The sequence below is a fragment of the Gastrolobium bilobum genome, unplaced genomic scaffold, assembly GCF_033153095.1.
Source record: "Gastrolobium bilobum isolate Gb01-03AN ecotype WA unplaced genomic scaffold, APGP_CSIRO_Gbil_v1 utg2365, whole genome shotgun sequence".
Classification (NCBI taxonomy): domain Eukaryota; kingdom Viridiplantae; phylum Streptophyta; class Magnoliopsida; order Fabales; family Fabaceae; genus Gastrolobium; species Gastrolobium bilobum.
Window position 1 is genome coordinate 721,151 of NW_026899145.1, and position 14,267 is coordinate 735,417.

The 14,267-nt window shown below is 30.6% G+C and overlaps 1 protein-coding gene across 1 annotated transcript; it reads left to right on the forward strand.

The window, feature by feature from the left end:
• Positions 1-13,391: 13,391 nt before the first annotated feature.
• Positions 13,392-13,772, forward strand: LOC133287606 (uncharacterized mitochondrial protein AtMg00810-like). The gene has a single exon (XM_061485244.1). The coding sequence runs from the start codon at positions 13,392-13,394 to the stop codon at positions 13,770-13,772; it is 381 nt and encodes a 126-aa protein (XP_061341228.1).
• Positions 13,773-14,267: the final 495 nt, after the last annotated feature.

A 14,267-nucleotide genomic window follows, 5' to 3' on the forward strand; every position in this document is an offset into this window, starting at 1 on the left:
GAATGTAATATTGTTGAGTATTCCAAAAAAACTATACATCTTGGTATAATATTTTAAGCAACTCTAAACTTTTTTTCTCTCAAAACCCAAAACCAGCAACATATTTTTGGTAAGTATCTCTACTATCGAATTGAGATTTAACTTGAAGAAGAATGCATTGATTAATGTATACTTACTAATATGGATATTTTTATTTTGTTTTGTCGTTTTTGTTTTTTTCCTTAATGCATGATAAAGTTAAAGTACGAGGAGAAGATTGACAAACTGGTCGAATGTTACAACGAGAGTATTACTTTTTGTGAAAAACGTTCAATAGCTCAACTTTTACTCTACAAGGTTAGTCATTGATCTCTTCATGCATATTAGTATAGTAGTACAAGAGAAGAGAAAAAAATATTATTGGTGCCATCTTTTGTTTTCCATCACTTTTTTCGTTGCTAAACATTTTCAAGTGCAACAACATTAATTTTCAGTGTCTATTTTTTTTCCTCTTTGATCTCAATAAATTTAAGGATAAAATTATGAGTTTAATATTTTTCATGTTATAGAAAAATTATCGGTGCCCTTTAAAAAATTGCGAATACATTATTTACTATCAAGATAAAAGTGTACAAGTAATAAAAGTGTCGGGCCAGACTTTGGTTTAAATAGGTCAAACCTATGTAAAACACTCTAAGCATGGCCTGTTCTTTGTTAGTTTTGTGTAGCCCCAAATCATAAGTCTGGTCTGACTTCTATTTAAAAAATAAAAAATTTGATCTAGGCTTATTAGCATGTTTAAACCTATTAGGCATCTAATAATAATAAAAAATAATTAAAATAGTATTACTTTATTATTTAAAATTATTAAAATAATTATTTTATTTATTTTATTTACAATAAATAGTATGATGTATGTCAACCTGTAAACTTATAGGCCAGATCTTATAAAAGAAAGACTATAACATGCTTTCTAAAAAGATTTGTTTTTTTAAAAAAATAACCTCTTCTATTTTACCAGATACATGATAGATCAAGTGTGACCTAATGTGGGTCGGGCCATTGGGTCCATTTACATACCTATTTCTCAAAAAGTGTTCGATAAAAGCATAATTTACTATTTGGAGTTTAAAACAACAATGTTTTGTTTACCAAAAAAAAAACAACAACAATGTTTTTAAAAAAAATTTAGTTATATCATATTTAACTCGTTCAAATAAAAATATGTTTAGTTAATAAACTTCACGAGGTAAGTAATTGTTTACAGAGAGTTTTTTTAATTATTAAAATTTGATTGAATCAGAAATTATTATTTAAGTTCATAAGTAATAACAAATATAATGATAGTTTTTCCGGCAAAAACTAATAAAATAAAAAAGATGCTATATATACTATGCGAAAGAGTTGGCAAATCCATGAGAATTCCTAACCGACTTTACTTGGTACGCAAGTTATCATTTTTTTTATTACCCATAGGTTCATCGTTCTAAGGATGGGGAACTCGAAATTATTAATTAAATTGGAACAACTCTTAGCTGTTAATGCATATGTTTGATGGTCATCTTGCTCTCTTTAACTGGGTATAAAATATAATTTTTTCTACTTTTGTTATAAACATAAAGAATGCCCAATTCTGTAAAGGGTTTGTATTCATAATGCGACAGGAAAAAAAGAGAGTTTAATACGTATACAATATTTTGTGGGGCCCGCATTTTGATTTAAAAAAACAAAAACTAAGATACAGAAAATGAATTTCTATAACATGACAAATTCATTTTTCCTACAACATAATTTTTTTATAAAACCCATTCTGTAATTACAAGCTTATATATATACTTTTAAACAATAACTTTTATTACTCTCTATCATTCTTCCTGTTCTGTCCAGCCAACCCTTTGCATGATAGGCCTGACACTGAGGGCCCAAGCCATATTAGCCTTAAGCAGCATATTATGTCAACGTTGTTGCCACCCCTTGAATGACAGACCAACATTCCAACGTAAGACACCAAAGTCCTACATTGGAAGACTCCCCCGCTTTCCTTTTGCCTTCACAGACACCCAATATGTCACATTGGAACCACCCCCTCACGCAGCAGTTGCTGTTAGCATGGCAGTAACTGCAAGGAGCCCTGTCTCAGCAAGGCCAGGCTGGTTTGGCTCTCCCCAGTGATAGTTGACTTGGCTCACATTCCAACCAAATTGGGACCTATAAATACCCTCATCTTCGCCATGCCAATGTTAGAAATCAAACTTGACTTTTGCCACTTTATCTTTGGTTCACCGCTACTCTAGAAGCCTCTACCATTTGCTACCTAAATTCCTCCACCGATAAAAGACTGCACCGTATATGGCTATTGATGTTGATATCAAGTTGATGTTTGCATACTTTCTAAGCCAAAAGTCGGTGAAGCATATTAAACTATTAGCTGTAGTTTTAATGTTAAAAAATCATGTTTTGTTGGCAAAGATAGTCGGCTGTCCATAGTATAAATTGGGAGCATTTGTGCCGTGTCTATAGAATGATATAACAAGTGTTTTGATAGTTGAAGAAAAAGTGAAAAAGCACTCTTGAGGAAAATTGAGAGAAAGTGCAGTAGCACTTAGAAAGAAAGAGAGTGATTGTGAGATTAAAAATAGTGTGTTGTTATTTTTGTTTAGCCAATTTTAATACAAAAAAATTTCTTCATCTATTATTCTCCTTATTTTTTCTAAATTTCCAACAGCCAAGGGGGATGTTCATTATTATTATATGAGTCATTACTCTGTCAAGTTAGAGAGTCATTGCAACCATTAAACACCACTCTCCATTGACGCCCTGCACCCCTGGGATCGCCTCTCATAATCTTGGCCTGACCATTGCTATGTTAGGTACCCATATAATAACCTTCACACCCAGCTGGTTTACATCTTGGGCTTTCGGACCTCTGATCACACACAACGGTTCACTTCCTAACCCATTACGGCTTTGTTTTAGACATATATTGGTCAAAATAATTTTATAATATTTTTGTTTCGATAATAGAATGAAATAGGTCAAAATAATAAAATTAAGTAAGAATGAAATAGAATAAAATTACATATCTTTTCGATATTTTATGTTGAAATAAAAGAAATTTTATATTTCATTATTTGGAAAGTGAATAGAATGGGATAAGAAATAATTAGTACATTATAAGTTATTTATATTTTGTATTTTCAAAAAAAAAAAAAATGTATTAAATGGAATGAGATGAAATAGATTATATAATTTTTCAGTATATTCCACCATATTTTAAAAAATTATAACAATGACAAAGAATGTCATTATATTCTTTTTTTTTGGAGTTACCCAACCCTAATTATCTCTTTGAGACGAGTTGGCTCCCTCCGGTATCCCCACGAGCTTCGACTCTTTGAGCCGGCTATGAGACTAATCCGGAGTGCGGGGAAACAGTGATGACTAAAGGTTCAGCCCCCTCCCCAAGAATGCATTCAGCGGGAATCGAACACATATCCAACCCCACTAACTCAACGCCAAGTTACCAACTGAGCTGCACTCATTGGGTGAATGTCATTATATTCTATTTCACATCATTCTATCCTTTTCCATCAATCAGAAACAATAATATTATTTGCACACTATATTCATTATACTAATTTTAAATAAATAATTTTTTTTAATAAAAAATAAAAAATACACATTTCAATATGTACACTCTCACCCTGGTTTGCTAACTTAATGTGTGAGTCCATGTGCAGGCCATCATACATACCATGTTAAAACAGAAGGAAGCAGCGAAATGGGGGAAAGCATTCGAAAAAGTAACTAAAAAGAATGATAAGCTCAGTTCCAGCACAGTATCTTAGGTGTTTTCAAGTTCAGCATTTATTCACTTTCCCTCGAACAAATTGCACAAAAGTAGTTTGTTTCGGATGAAAATTTTATCAATTTCTGCTTCTATCTATTTAATTTCGTGCAAGACTGTTTGTTGTATTTTTTATTATATCTTTAATACTTATATGATTTATCAAATTTCATATATATTATGTAATCAAAGAATTTATCGAATTTTATACACTGTCTGATTTCCATTCCAGTCTTGGGCCTTCACGGGCCTTGTACAACGATTTGGGTTTACTAGTCAAACTCTTTTAAATAAAAGTAATGTTCTGTGACATTGCTGAGTGTAATATTCAATTCATCCCTTGTAGTTGTAGTTATGAGCTTGAGTTATGGCATTTGAAATCTATATTCTTTTTTCTATTTTTTCAAATTTGAGTTAAAAAAAATCAAAAAATAATAAAAAATAATTAAGATCACATGAAGGATGAAAAAATTGTACATATTATTCGGTGTTAAGCTATATGTGCAATATTTAGAATATCAAAATAGTTACATTGGGATTTAAGATTTTATTAGTGATTTTTAAATGAACATGTGACGGTCGAGTATGCCAGTGTATGTATAAAAGCGTTGCCACTTCATATAAATAATAATTTTTCAACCTAATTTTCTAATACAAGTAATGAAGAAAGAAAGGAAAAAAGAAAACAAGCTTTCCAAGGAGTGTTTCGTTGTTAATTACGAGAATATAATGGATAATCTTTTTTTTGGATGAAACAGGAAATAATATAATGGATAATCTGAATAGGGGTTTTGGGGGATAAATTTTCGATTGCAGGAAGTAAGTGGGTGGACTATAAATAAATAAATAATAATAATAAAATCGAAAGCCTCTTGGTTTAATCTGGCTGTAAACAATTATGAGAAAATAGTTTTCCATATTTTGTGCAAATAAAAGAAAATGATAGAGTTCACATGATACATCATGCTTGACATATATATATATGGGGTTTATGTATGTAATGTCAATGGACCAAACTCCCAAATTCCTACAAACACAATGTCTGTGGGGTTCGCAGTTTTTTTTTTTTAAATGAAAAAAAAGCTGGCTTTGTTTTTTATGTATCTGTAGGAAAAGAAGTTTATGTTCCCGTAACATGACTTTTGAATTTCTCTATATATATATAGGGATTTATTTATCTCATGTTGGATGAGATAATTATTTCATGCAATAGAGACAAAATAGTGGGATCCACAATTTTTTTTTTAAAAAAAAAAAGAAAAACTAGTGGATCCCACTACTTTCTCTCTATTGCATGAGATAGTTATCTCATGCAACATGAGATAGTTATTTTCCATATATATATATATATATAATAATAGGATAAGTCTTATACCAAATCTTAACCGTTGATTTTTATATATCTAACGGTTAAGATTTGTTGAGTTATAATAATTAATTAATAAATATTATCTAATAAATTTTCATCGTTAGATGCATCGAAATCAATGGTCAAGGTTTTGTGTAAGACTTCTTATTTTTACACTGGTGTAAGAATAACTTTTAAGTCTTACTCCGGAGTCAAAAGAACCCTCCCCTATATGGAGAGAGATCATTTGACTCCAGAGTAAGACTTATAAGTCTTACTTCTCATATCAGCCATTGATTTTCGTCCATCCAACGGTTATAGTTTAGGAAGTCATATTAATTAATTGGGGAGGGTTCTTTTGACTCTAGAGTAAGACTTTTAAGTCTTGTTCCTCATCTTAGCCGTTGATGGACGAAAATCAATGGTTGTCATTTGTAATTTAATCATTAATTAATTATTAATATGACTTCATAAATTATAACCGTTGGATGGACGGAAATCAATGGCTGATATGAAGAGTAAGACTTATAAGTCTTACTCTGGAGTCAAATGATCTCTCTCCATAGGGGAGGGTTCTTTTGACTCCAGAGTAAGACTTTTAAGTCTTACTTCTCATCTTAGCCGTTGATGGACGGAAATCAATGGTTGTCATTTGTAATGTAATCATTAATTAATTAATTAATTAATTAGGAGAGAGATCATTTGACTCCAGAGTAAGACTTATAAGTCTTACTCCTCATATCAGCCATTGATTTTCGTCCATCCAACGGTTATAGTTTAGGAAGTCATATTAATTAATTAATTAATGATTACATTACAAATGACAACCATTGATTTCCGTCTATCAACGACTAAGATGAGGAGTAAGTCTTACTCCTCATATCAGCCATTGATTTCCGTCCATCCAACGATTATAGTTTAGGAAGTCATATTAATTAATTAATTAATGATTACATTACAAATGACAACCGTTGATTTCCGTCCATCAACGGCTATGATGAGGAAAAGTCTTACTCTAGAGTCAAAAGAACCATCCCTATATATATATTTATATTGGTGTAAGAATAACAAGTTTTACATCACATCTTAGTTGTTGATTTTAGTGCATCTAATGGTTAAGAATTATTGGATTATTTTTATTAATTAATTATTAATTTTCAATAAATTATAATCGTTAGATATTAAAAATCAAGAGTTAAGATTGAGTGTAAAATTTATTATTCTTACACCGATATAAGAATATCAGGCATATATATATAGGGTAAAGGATTTCTCTAGTCAATGGAGATAAGTTATCTCCAGTGAGCCCAAAACGACGTCGTTTTGGGACAGAAATCAATGTGTTTTTGTAATTATAATATATTACATGGTTATATTAATTTTTATCATTATAAATTTTTAATCTTATAACCCTAAAACGACGTCGTTTTAAGGTCACCTCTGGGACGTCGTTTTAAGGTCACTAGAGATAACTTTATCTCTGGTGACTGGAGAAATACTTTTCACACACACACACACACACACACACACACACACACACACACACACACACACACACACACACACACACACACACACACACACACACACACACACACACACACACACACACACACACACACACACACACACACACACACACACACACACACACACACACACACACACACACACACACACACACACACACACACACACACACACACACACACACACACACACACACACACACACACACACACACACACACACACACACACACACACACACACACACACACACACACACACACACACACACACACACACACACACACACACACACACACACACACACACACACACACACACACACACACACACACACACACACACACACACACACACACACACACACACACACACACACAAGTCGAGATCATTTTACATCAGTGTAAGTTTTATTCTCAATCTTAACTGTCGTATTTATATCTAACGATTTTGAAAAATGATATTCAATTGATATTTTTTTTAAGGAAAAAGTGTGTATCATTTTAAAGAATATAAAATTGTATTATTTTAAGTGAGAGAAAGAGATAGATAAAGGGGGAAAGAGAGTGGACAAAAAAAAAAGGTATGTGTCACATCTCTTTGTGAGAGTGAAATGATACAAATTGTGTCATTTAATTTAAAAAAGATAAATATTTTTCCCTTTCATTAAAGTTGTCTTGTAATATGTCTCTCTTTTATTTTATTTTTAATTGATATATAAGTGATATTTTCAATGTCCGGAAGTTGTAAAATGTGATGCCTTGCCCTTATTGTTCTTAAAGAAGGGGTGTATTTATTACATGTTTGAGTTTTTTTTTTTTTTTTTTTTAACTTTTCTTCTACTTATAAGCAGAAATTAGACCAAATAGGATTTTACAAAAGATCTTACGATATTAAGAGTTTTTTATAATAAAAAAAATTAAAAAGCCAAAAACTCATAAGAGAAGCTTTTTTTTAAAATGAATAGCTTTTAAATAATTTTTAAGCTAATTTTTTTATATAATTATCAAACAATTTTTATCTTTATTTTTAAAACTTTTTTTTTTATCTTTAACTTAAAAGTAGATTTTAATTAAAAAAGAAATGTGTCAAACATGCTCTTATAAGTTAGAACTTATTATTTGCCTCCATGTTTTGTTCAGATTTTATTTCAATTGAATAATCGTTAGTAATTTCTTTAAGGGTTATATTTTTAACTCGCTCTGCGCAACTTATATTCATTACTTCTCTATGATTATAATTAATTTATGTGAAGAATGGAAGGATGAAACTCAGGCCTTTTCACCTAAAAGATGTACTTGCTCATTTAGGACAGCTCAGAATAAATATTATTGAAATTTGCATAATTGAATATGTATAGTTCTATGATTAAGAAATTGGGTTTAGGTACTAACCGGTGTCTCTGTCTAAGATGAGTGCTTTACGTTGAAGGTAAAACGGCTTAAAGATTCTTTTATGGGGTTTCAACTTCTGCTTTAATAGAAGAAGATAAAAATTCCTACAGACATAGAAACACGGTGGGGTCTACGATATTTATTTTAAAACAAAATAAAAAATAAACAAAATTTTTTGTTAAAACTGCGGCTGGAAGAAAATACTTCTACAGTAACAGCAGAAGTATTTTCTCCTTCTTTTATAGAATTACTAATTAGATGTTTTTATTGTGCGAGTTAAGTTAGACTTTTGTTTTATGAACTGATTGGGATATTAACAAAATATAATGATATATTATTTTTCTCTAATATACCTTCTTACGCAAGTGTTCTTTAAATTTGAAGCGTAAATATTGTATATGTTTATTTTTTTTTGTTATAACTTGTGTTTACTTAATTCACTAGAAGTTATGGATAGTGAGAATTAAATTTGTGAACACAAAGGTTCGGATATCATTTCATGTAAAAATTCAAACTTTTAAGTGAAACTCAAAAAATTTATATTATATATCTCTAAGACATTATAAAATAAGGCTACAATTCTAAATAAGGGTTACTTTTTCGTCAATACAAGGAAACAAATAATTCTATAAGTCAATTGCATATCACTGAATGTTTTGAATACTGCACCTCCCAATTTCAGAAAGACTAATGTGGTGCCTTAATTCTTTTGAAAGTGACTACACTTTGTGGCACAATGGCTTAACCTAATGAGGCTACTCTCTATAATGTCCTATACAATGCACTACTAAGAAAGGTCTTCTGTCTTGGTTCTAAGGTTGCATATGACAAGAACCTTAGAATCATTAATTAAGCTGACTCTAAGAGTGTCCTCCGCTTGCTTAATTGAGACTGATTGAGTCTAAACACCCTTGTTCAGTTTAAAAACTAAGTTCATTTATATCGATTCTTTAAAATGCAGAGAGTAATAATTAATAATAATAATAATATTCGGGCAAAATTATCAAGCAACATCAGCATGACTATCAATGTCAATTACAATCAGTCATATTTCACGGGACACGAGTATACTCTCGCGTGAATGATTAAAACAGAGAGAGCACTTGATTCAAAATGGAATTGTCAATTGTGATAGAAACACACACTTATTAAATGACGTCTATATCATATTCAATTTGGTATACAATTAGTCATTTCACATGTAAATAATTTAGGTTCCTTCCTTTCTCCAAATGGCTACATTCATAACTTAGATTACGACATCGGATAGGAGGATATTTTCAGAATATTACCAAATTCATGTTTCGGCAATTTATTTCTTTTTCTTTTTGAAAATTTATTATGTGTTTTCTTTTAATATAAATATAGTTATTCTTGATCCAATTAAGGGGATATATTAGGCGATGTGTTGTAATCTGATGCCATGTATATAATTTAAAAATAAACGTATACAAAACTATGCACGATTGTAAATGCAAAATGTTGTTACCAAAAAGAAAAAAAAATTGCAAAATGAGAAATACAGTCACATCAATGTATTTGATTTTGTGTTTGCATGATTCATGTGTCATTTTACTTGTCATATGGTTCTAAGGCTATTCATGTGTCATTATCAATCCCAATACATTATTAACAAATGTCTATAGTAGAATAACCACACAAAAAATGTCTATAGTAGAATTATTAATGTAATGTTTGGTAGAGAATGATAATTTCGAGGAAAAATAAGGAATTCAGAATAAAATTGATTGGGTTGGAATCGAACGATTATTTTCCATCCACAAAATGGAATCAAATTTAATCCATATGACTTTTTTTTTGTTGGTAAACAATCCATATTACTTTAATATCCCTTGAGAAAAGATAAAATAAAATAAAATAAATTTTCTCACTTAAAATTTTGAATTTAATTTCATGTATAATTTGATAATAAAAAATCTTAAAAAAAAGAAAATATTATTTTATTTGTTAAAAATGAAATGCATACAATGCTTTAGCAAGCTATTTTATACGTTTTTACGATATTTTATTTGTTCTATTTTAAAACTTTCATTTTTTTTTTCTTTTTCATTTCTCTTGTTTAAATATTACTTGACTTTTCATATTTTCCAACCGTTTTTTTAAGTTTTACTTGTTTTTTTTCTAAATTTTGTCAACAAATAACAATCTACGTGATTTGATTTTTAATAAGTTGAAAAATACATACTTTATTACATATTAAATTTTAAATAGAAAAATAAAAATATGTATTAGTAAAATATTATTTAAGTATTGCTCTCTTGTTAAGATTTTGTTATTTTTTAATCTCATTCGTTAAAGTTTCAATGAAAAGAATATTTGGATGATATATTTCCATTTTTTTTGGTAAACAGATGATATATTTAATTTAATTTAATGTATGTTTTATTGATGACATATTTATATTAATAATAGGGAAAAAGATGTGTCCTTTTATGTGTTTACATTATGTCTTACGATAAGATATAGTGTTAATACGAAAAATTATTTTTTTTCTCTTCTCAGTCACATTAGCTGACGTGTAAAGTGAAAAAAGTAATTTTTTCTAATATAATTATGTTTTATTGATAAGATATAGTGTAATACACTAAAAAGACACAAGGTTGTGTCCTTTAAAAAGATATCCATTAAGTAGAGATCTTGCTAAATAAAAAAAAAAGATTTTTCTCTTATTTTTAAGTTCTTGATTTAAGTTGAATTATTTTATTAAAGGAAATAATAAAATTTCTAAGTAAACAACTACAAAGCAGTAGAAAGTTTTTGTTAGAAGTTAATGAAATAATTGTGTAGGTGTTTGCATTTGTCAATCCAGCAAAATTTAAAAGCTATTATTCATATGATATTGCTTAGAAAGGTAAACAAGATAAATAAATGATGACATTAAGTCATATTAATTTTGAATGAATTACAAACCATATTATATTTAGAATAAATGTTTTATTTATGGGTTTAATCTTTCTTATGTTGTATGAGATAAGATTATCTTCTACACAAATAAAGTGTATGAAGCACATGTGAAGAGAAGAGAAAGAAATAGAATACATGAATCACACACACTTTTATATGTATATAGGGATAAAATTATCGCTTGCAATATGAGAAATATTAAACCATTTATTTATATATAAAATTTACTAGATATATGTCTAATAACATTACTAATTGTTGATTATCAAATTAATTATAAAATAATTTTGAGTAAAAAGTAACTAATAAGCTATTAACTATAACATTATATGAAAGTAATTTTCTTTAAAATTTAATAAAATTTTCAAAACATAATTAAATTAATCAAAAATATTTTTAAAATAGGAAAATAAATACTCAAATTTGTATCAATTTTTTTGTTGGGATGTGTACCTCCTTTAACGCTTGGTGGCTAGGCATGCACTTCATTTATGGTGCATGGCTCAATGTTTGAACACAACCACCTCAATAAATTCTGCCCTCATCATTATTGAAGAAGACTCTAGAAGAAGTTGTAGTGTTTCTCTTCACCTATATATATATATATATATATATATATATATATATATATATATATGGTAAAATCATTTCTGCAGTCGCTTTACGTACAACAACGACAGGTGTGTGGTTATGATTCCTCACATTTAATGCTTTCATTCTTTGTATGGTTATGATTTCCCGCATTTAATACTTTCAAGTATATATATGGCAAGTATTTGATTGTTGCACTTACAACAACTACATAAATGTAAACCCCTATATATATATATATAAGCAAACGAAACCATTTGTGTAAGAAGTTTTTGAGACACTGTATGTGATTCGTCTGAAGAGAAGTTTGAGTGTAAGACCTCTTTAGAGAAGGTCTTTGTAACCATCATTATTGGTGAAGCTTGAGTATACCTTTTGTGTGACTAACGAAGTTTGAATATTTGTAATCCTACTATTTCATAGTGGAAATTTTTTCGGACTAGTTTCCCGTAGTTTTTACCTCTCTGCCTTAGGGAATATTTTCCATGTTAAAATTTATTGTGTCTTCTCACCATTTCTCGTCTTTTACATTTCCTATTTCTACTAAATTTTAGACCGAATGGTGACTAAAACATAGTAGAATCAGGGGGAGATTGGCATTGATAAACCATTTGATTTTTCTCCTAGGCTGATTCCATGTGAAACGACAAGTATAGTACAATCAATAGATGCAGTACCTCCCGTAGATCCCAGACCAATTCCATGTGAAACAACAAGTACAATACCACCGACAGATGTAGTACCACCTTTTGATGTTCCTGAAGCAGAGACCTTCACCTCCATTCCACCAGTAATACTGGATCAGACTATTGAGACCTCCACCTCTAGTCCAGTAATGCCGGATTAGACTTTGCGACGATCCATTAAAACAATCAAGCCACCAACCAAATTAAAAGACTATGCCTTTATGGCTATCTCTTACCCTAGTCAAGACTATGTATGCCTTGATCATGTCTCTAGTGGACATCGAACCTTCCTAACCGCCATTGACAAACATCATGAACTTGCTAACTTTGAAGAAGCAAAGTCAATTTCAGAATGGAAAACTGTTATGGACGATGAACTTGTTGTTCATGATAAAAATTGCACTTGGGAAATTGTATCTCTTTCTCAAGGAAATAACACTGTTGGTTGCAAGTGAATTTATAAAATCAAACATCAAGGTGATGGGTCTATTGAGCGTCATAAAGCCCTCCTTTTTGCTAAAGGATATAATGAGACCTATGGTGTAGATTACATAGAAACCTTTGCACCAGTAGCAAAAATGAAAAAAGTAAAGGTTCTTATATCAGTTGTTATCAATCATGGATGGTCTCTCTTCCAAATGAATGTTAAAAATGTATTTCTACATGGAGACATTGAAAAGGAAGTCTACATAGATTTGCCTCCAGGTCACCCTCTTGAGTCTCAACCTGGTAAAGTGTGCAAAATAAAGCATGCTATCTATGGTCTAAAGCAGTCTCCCCGTGCCTGCTATGAAAATTTGAGCAAGGCACTCACTGCCTTTGGGTTCATCAAAAGCAAGTCAGACTACACTTTATTTGTCAGAAATTGGAATGGAAATACCATTGTGGTCCTTATCTATTTAGATGATATAGTCATTTTAGGGAACAATGTGATTGAGATAGATAAATTGAAGAAGTGTCTCAATATGACCTTTGATATCAAGGACTTGGGTGCCTGAAGTACTTCCTGCGAATTGAAATTGTCGAATCTAATAAATGGTTGTTCATCTCACAAAAGAAATATGTATTGGATCTTTTGAAGGTGACTGGAAAATGGCATCCAAACTAATTGATACCTCTATGGAATACAATTGCAAGTTTGAGAAAGACTCTATTCCTCTATCTGACCCAAGACAATTTCAGAGACTTATTGGCAAGTTAATCTACCTCACAATTACCAGATCGAATATCTCCTATTTGGTAAGCTACATTTGCCAATTCTTACATAAACCAACACAAGATCACATGAATCTAGTGGATCAGATTCTTAGATATTTGAAGTCTTGTCCAGGAAAAGACACCTGGTTGAAAAGAAATGGCCACACTGACATTGTTGAATATGCTGATGTTGATTGGGCAGGTAGTCCACATACAGACAATCCACCTCTGGCTTCTGTACCTTTGTTGGAGGCAACCTTAGGACTTGGAAAGTAAAAAACAAAGTGTAGTAACGCGTTCTAGTGCAGAAGTCGAATATCGTGCTATGGCATCTGCCACCAGTGAGCTTATTTGGCTTAAAGACATCTTCTTTTACCTTAGCTTGGAGCAAATGAAGAATCCTACCAAGTTGTATTGTGACAACCTAGTAGCTATTCATATCGCATCTAATCCAGTGTTTCCGAGAGGACCAAACATATTGAAGTAGATTGCAATTTTGTTTGGGAAAAGGTTCAAGCAAAGATAATTGAGACACCGTATATCCGAAGTGAAGACCAATTAGCAGATTTGTTGACTAAGGCCCTTCATAAGAACTCTTTTCAGAATATCATTGCCAAGTTGGACTTGATTGGCATCTTCGCCTCAACTTGGAGGAGAAGTGTTGGAGATATTAGTGGAAATAAATTAGGAAAATTAATTGATTGTAATTCTGTATCAAATATTGTTCATAAAAGGAGCAAAGAATCACCTGATGTTATTGATTGTGGGCAA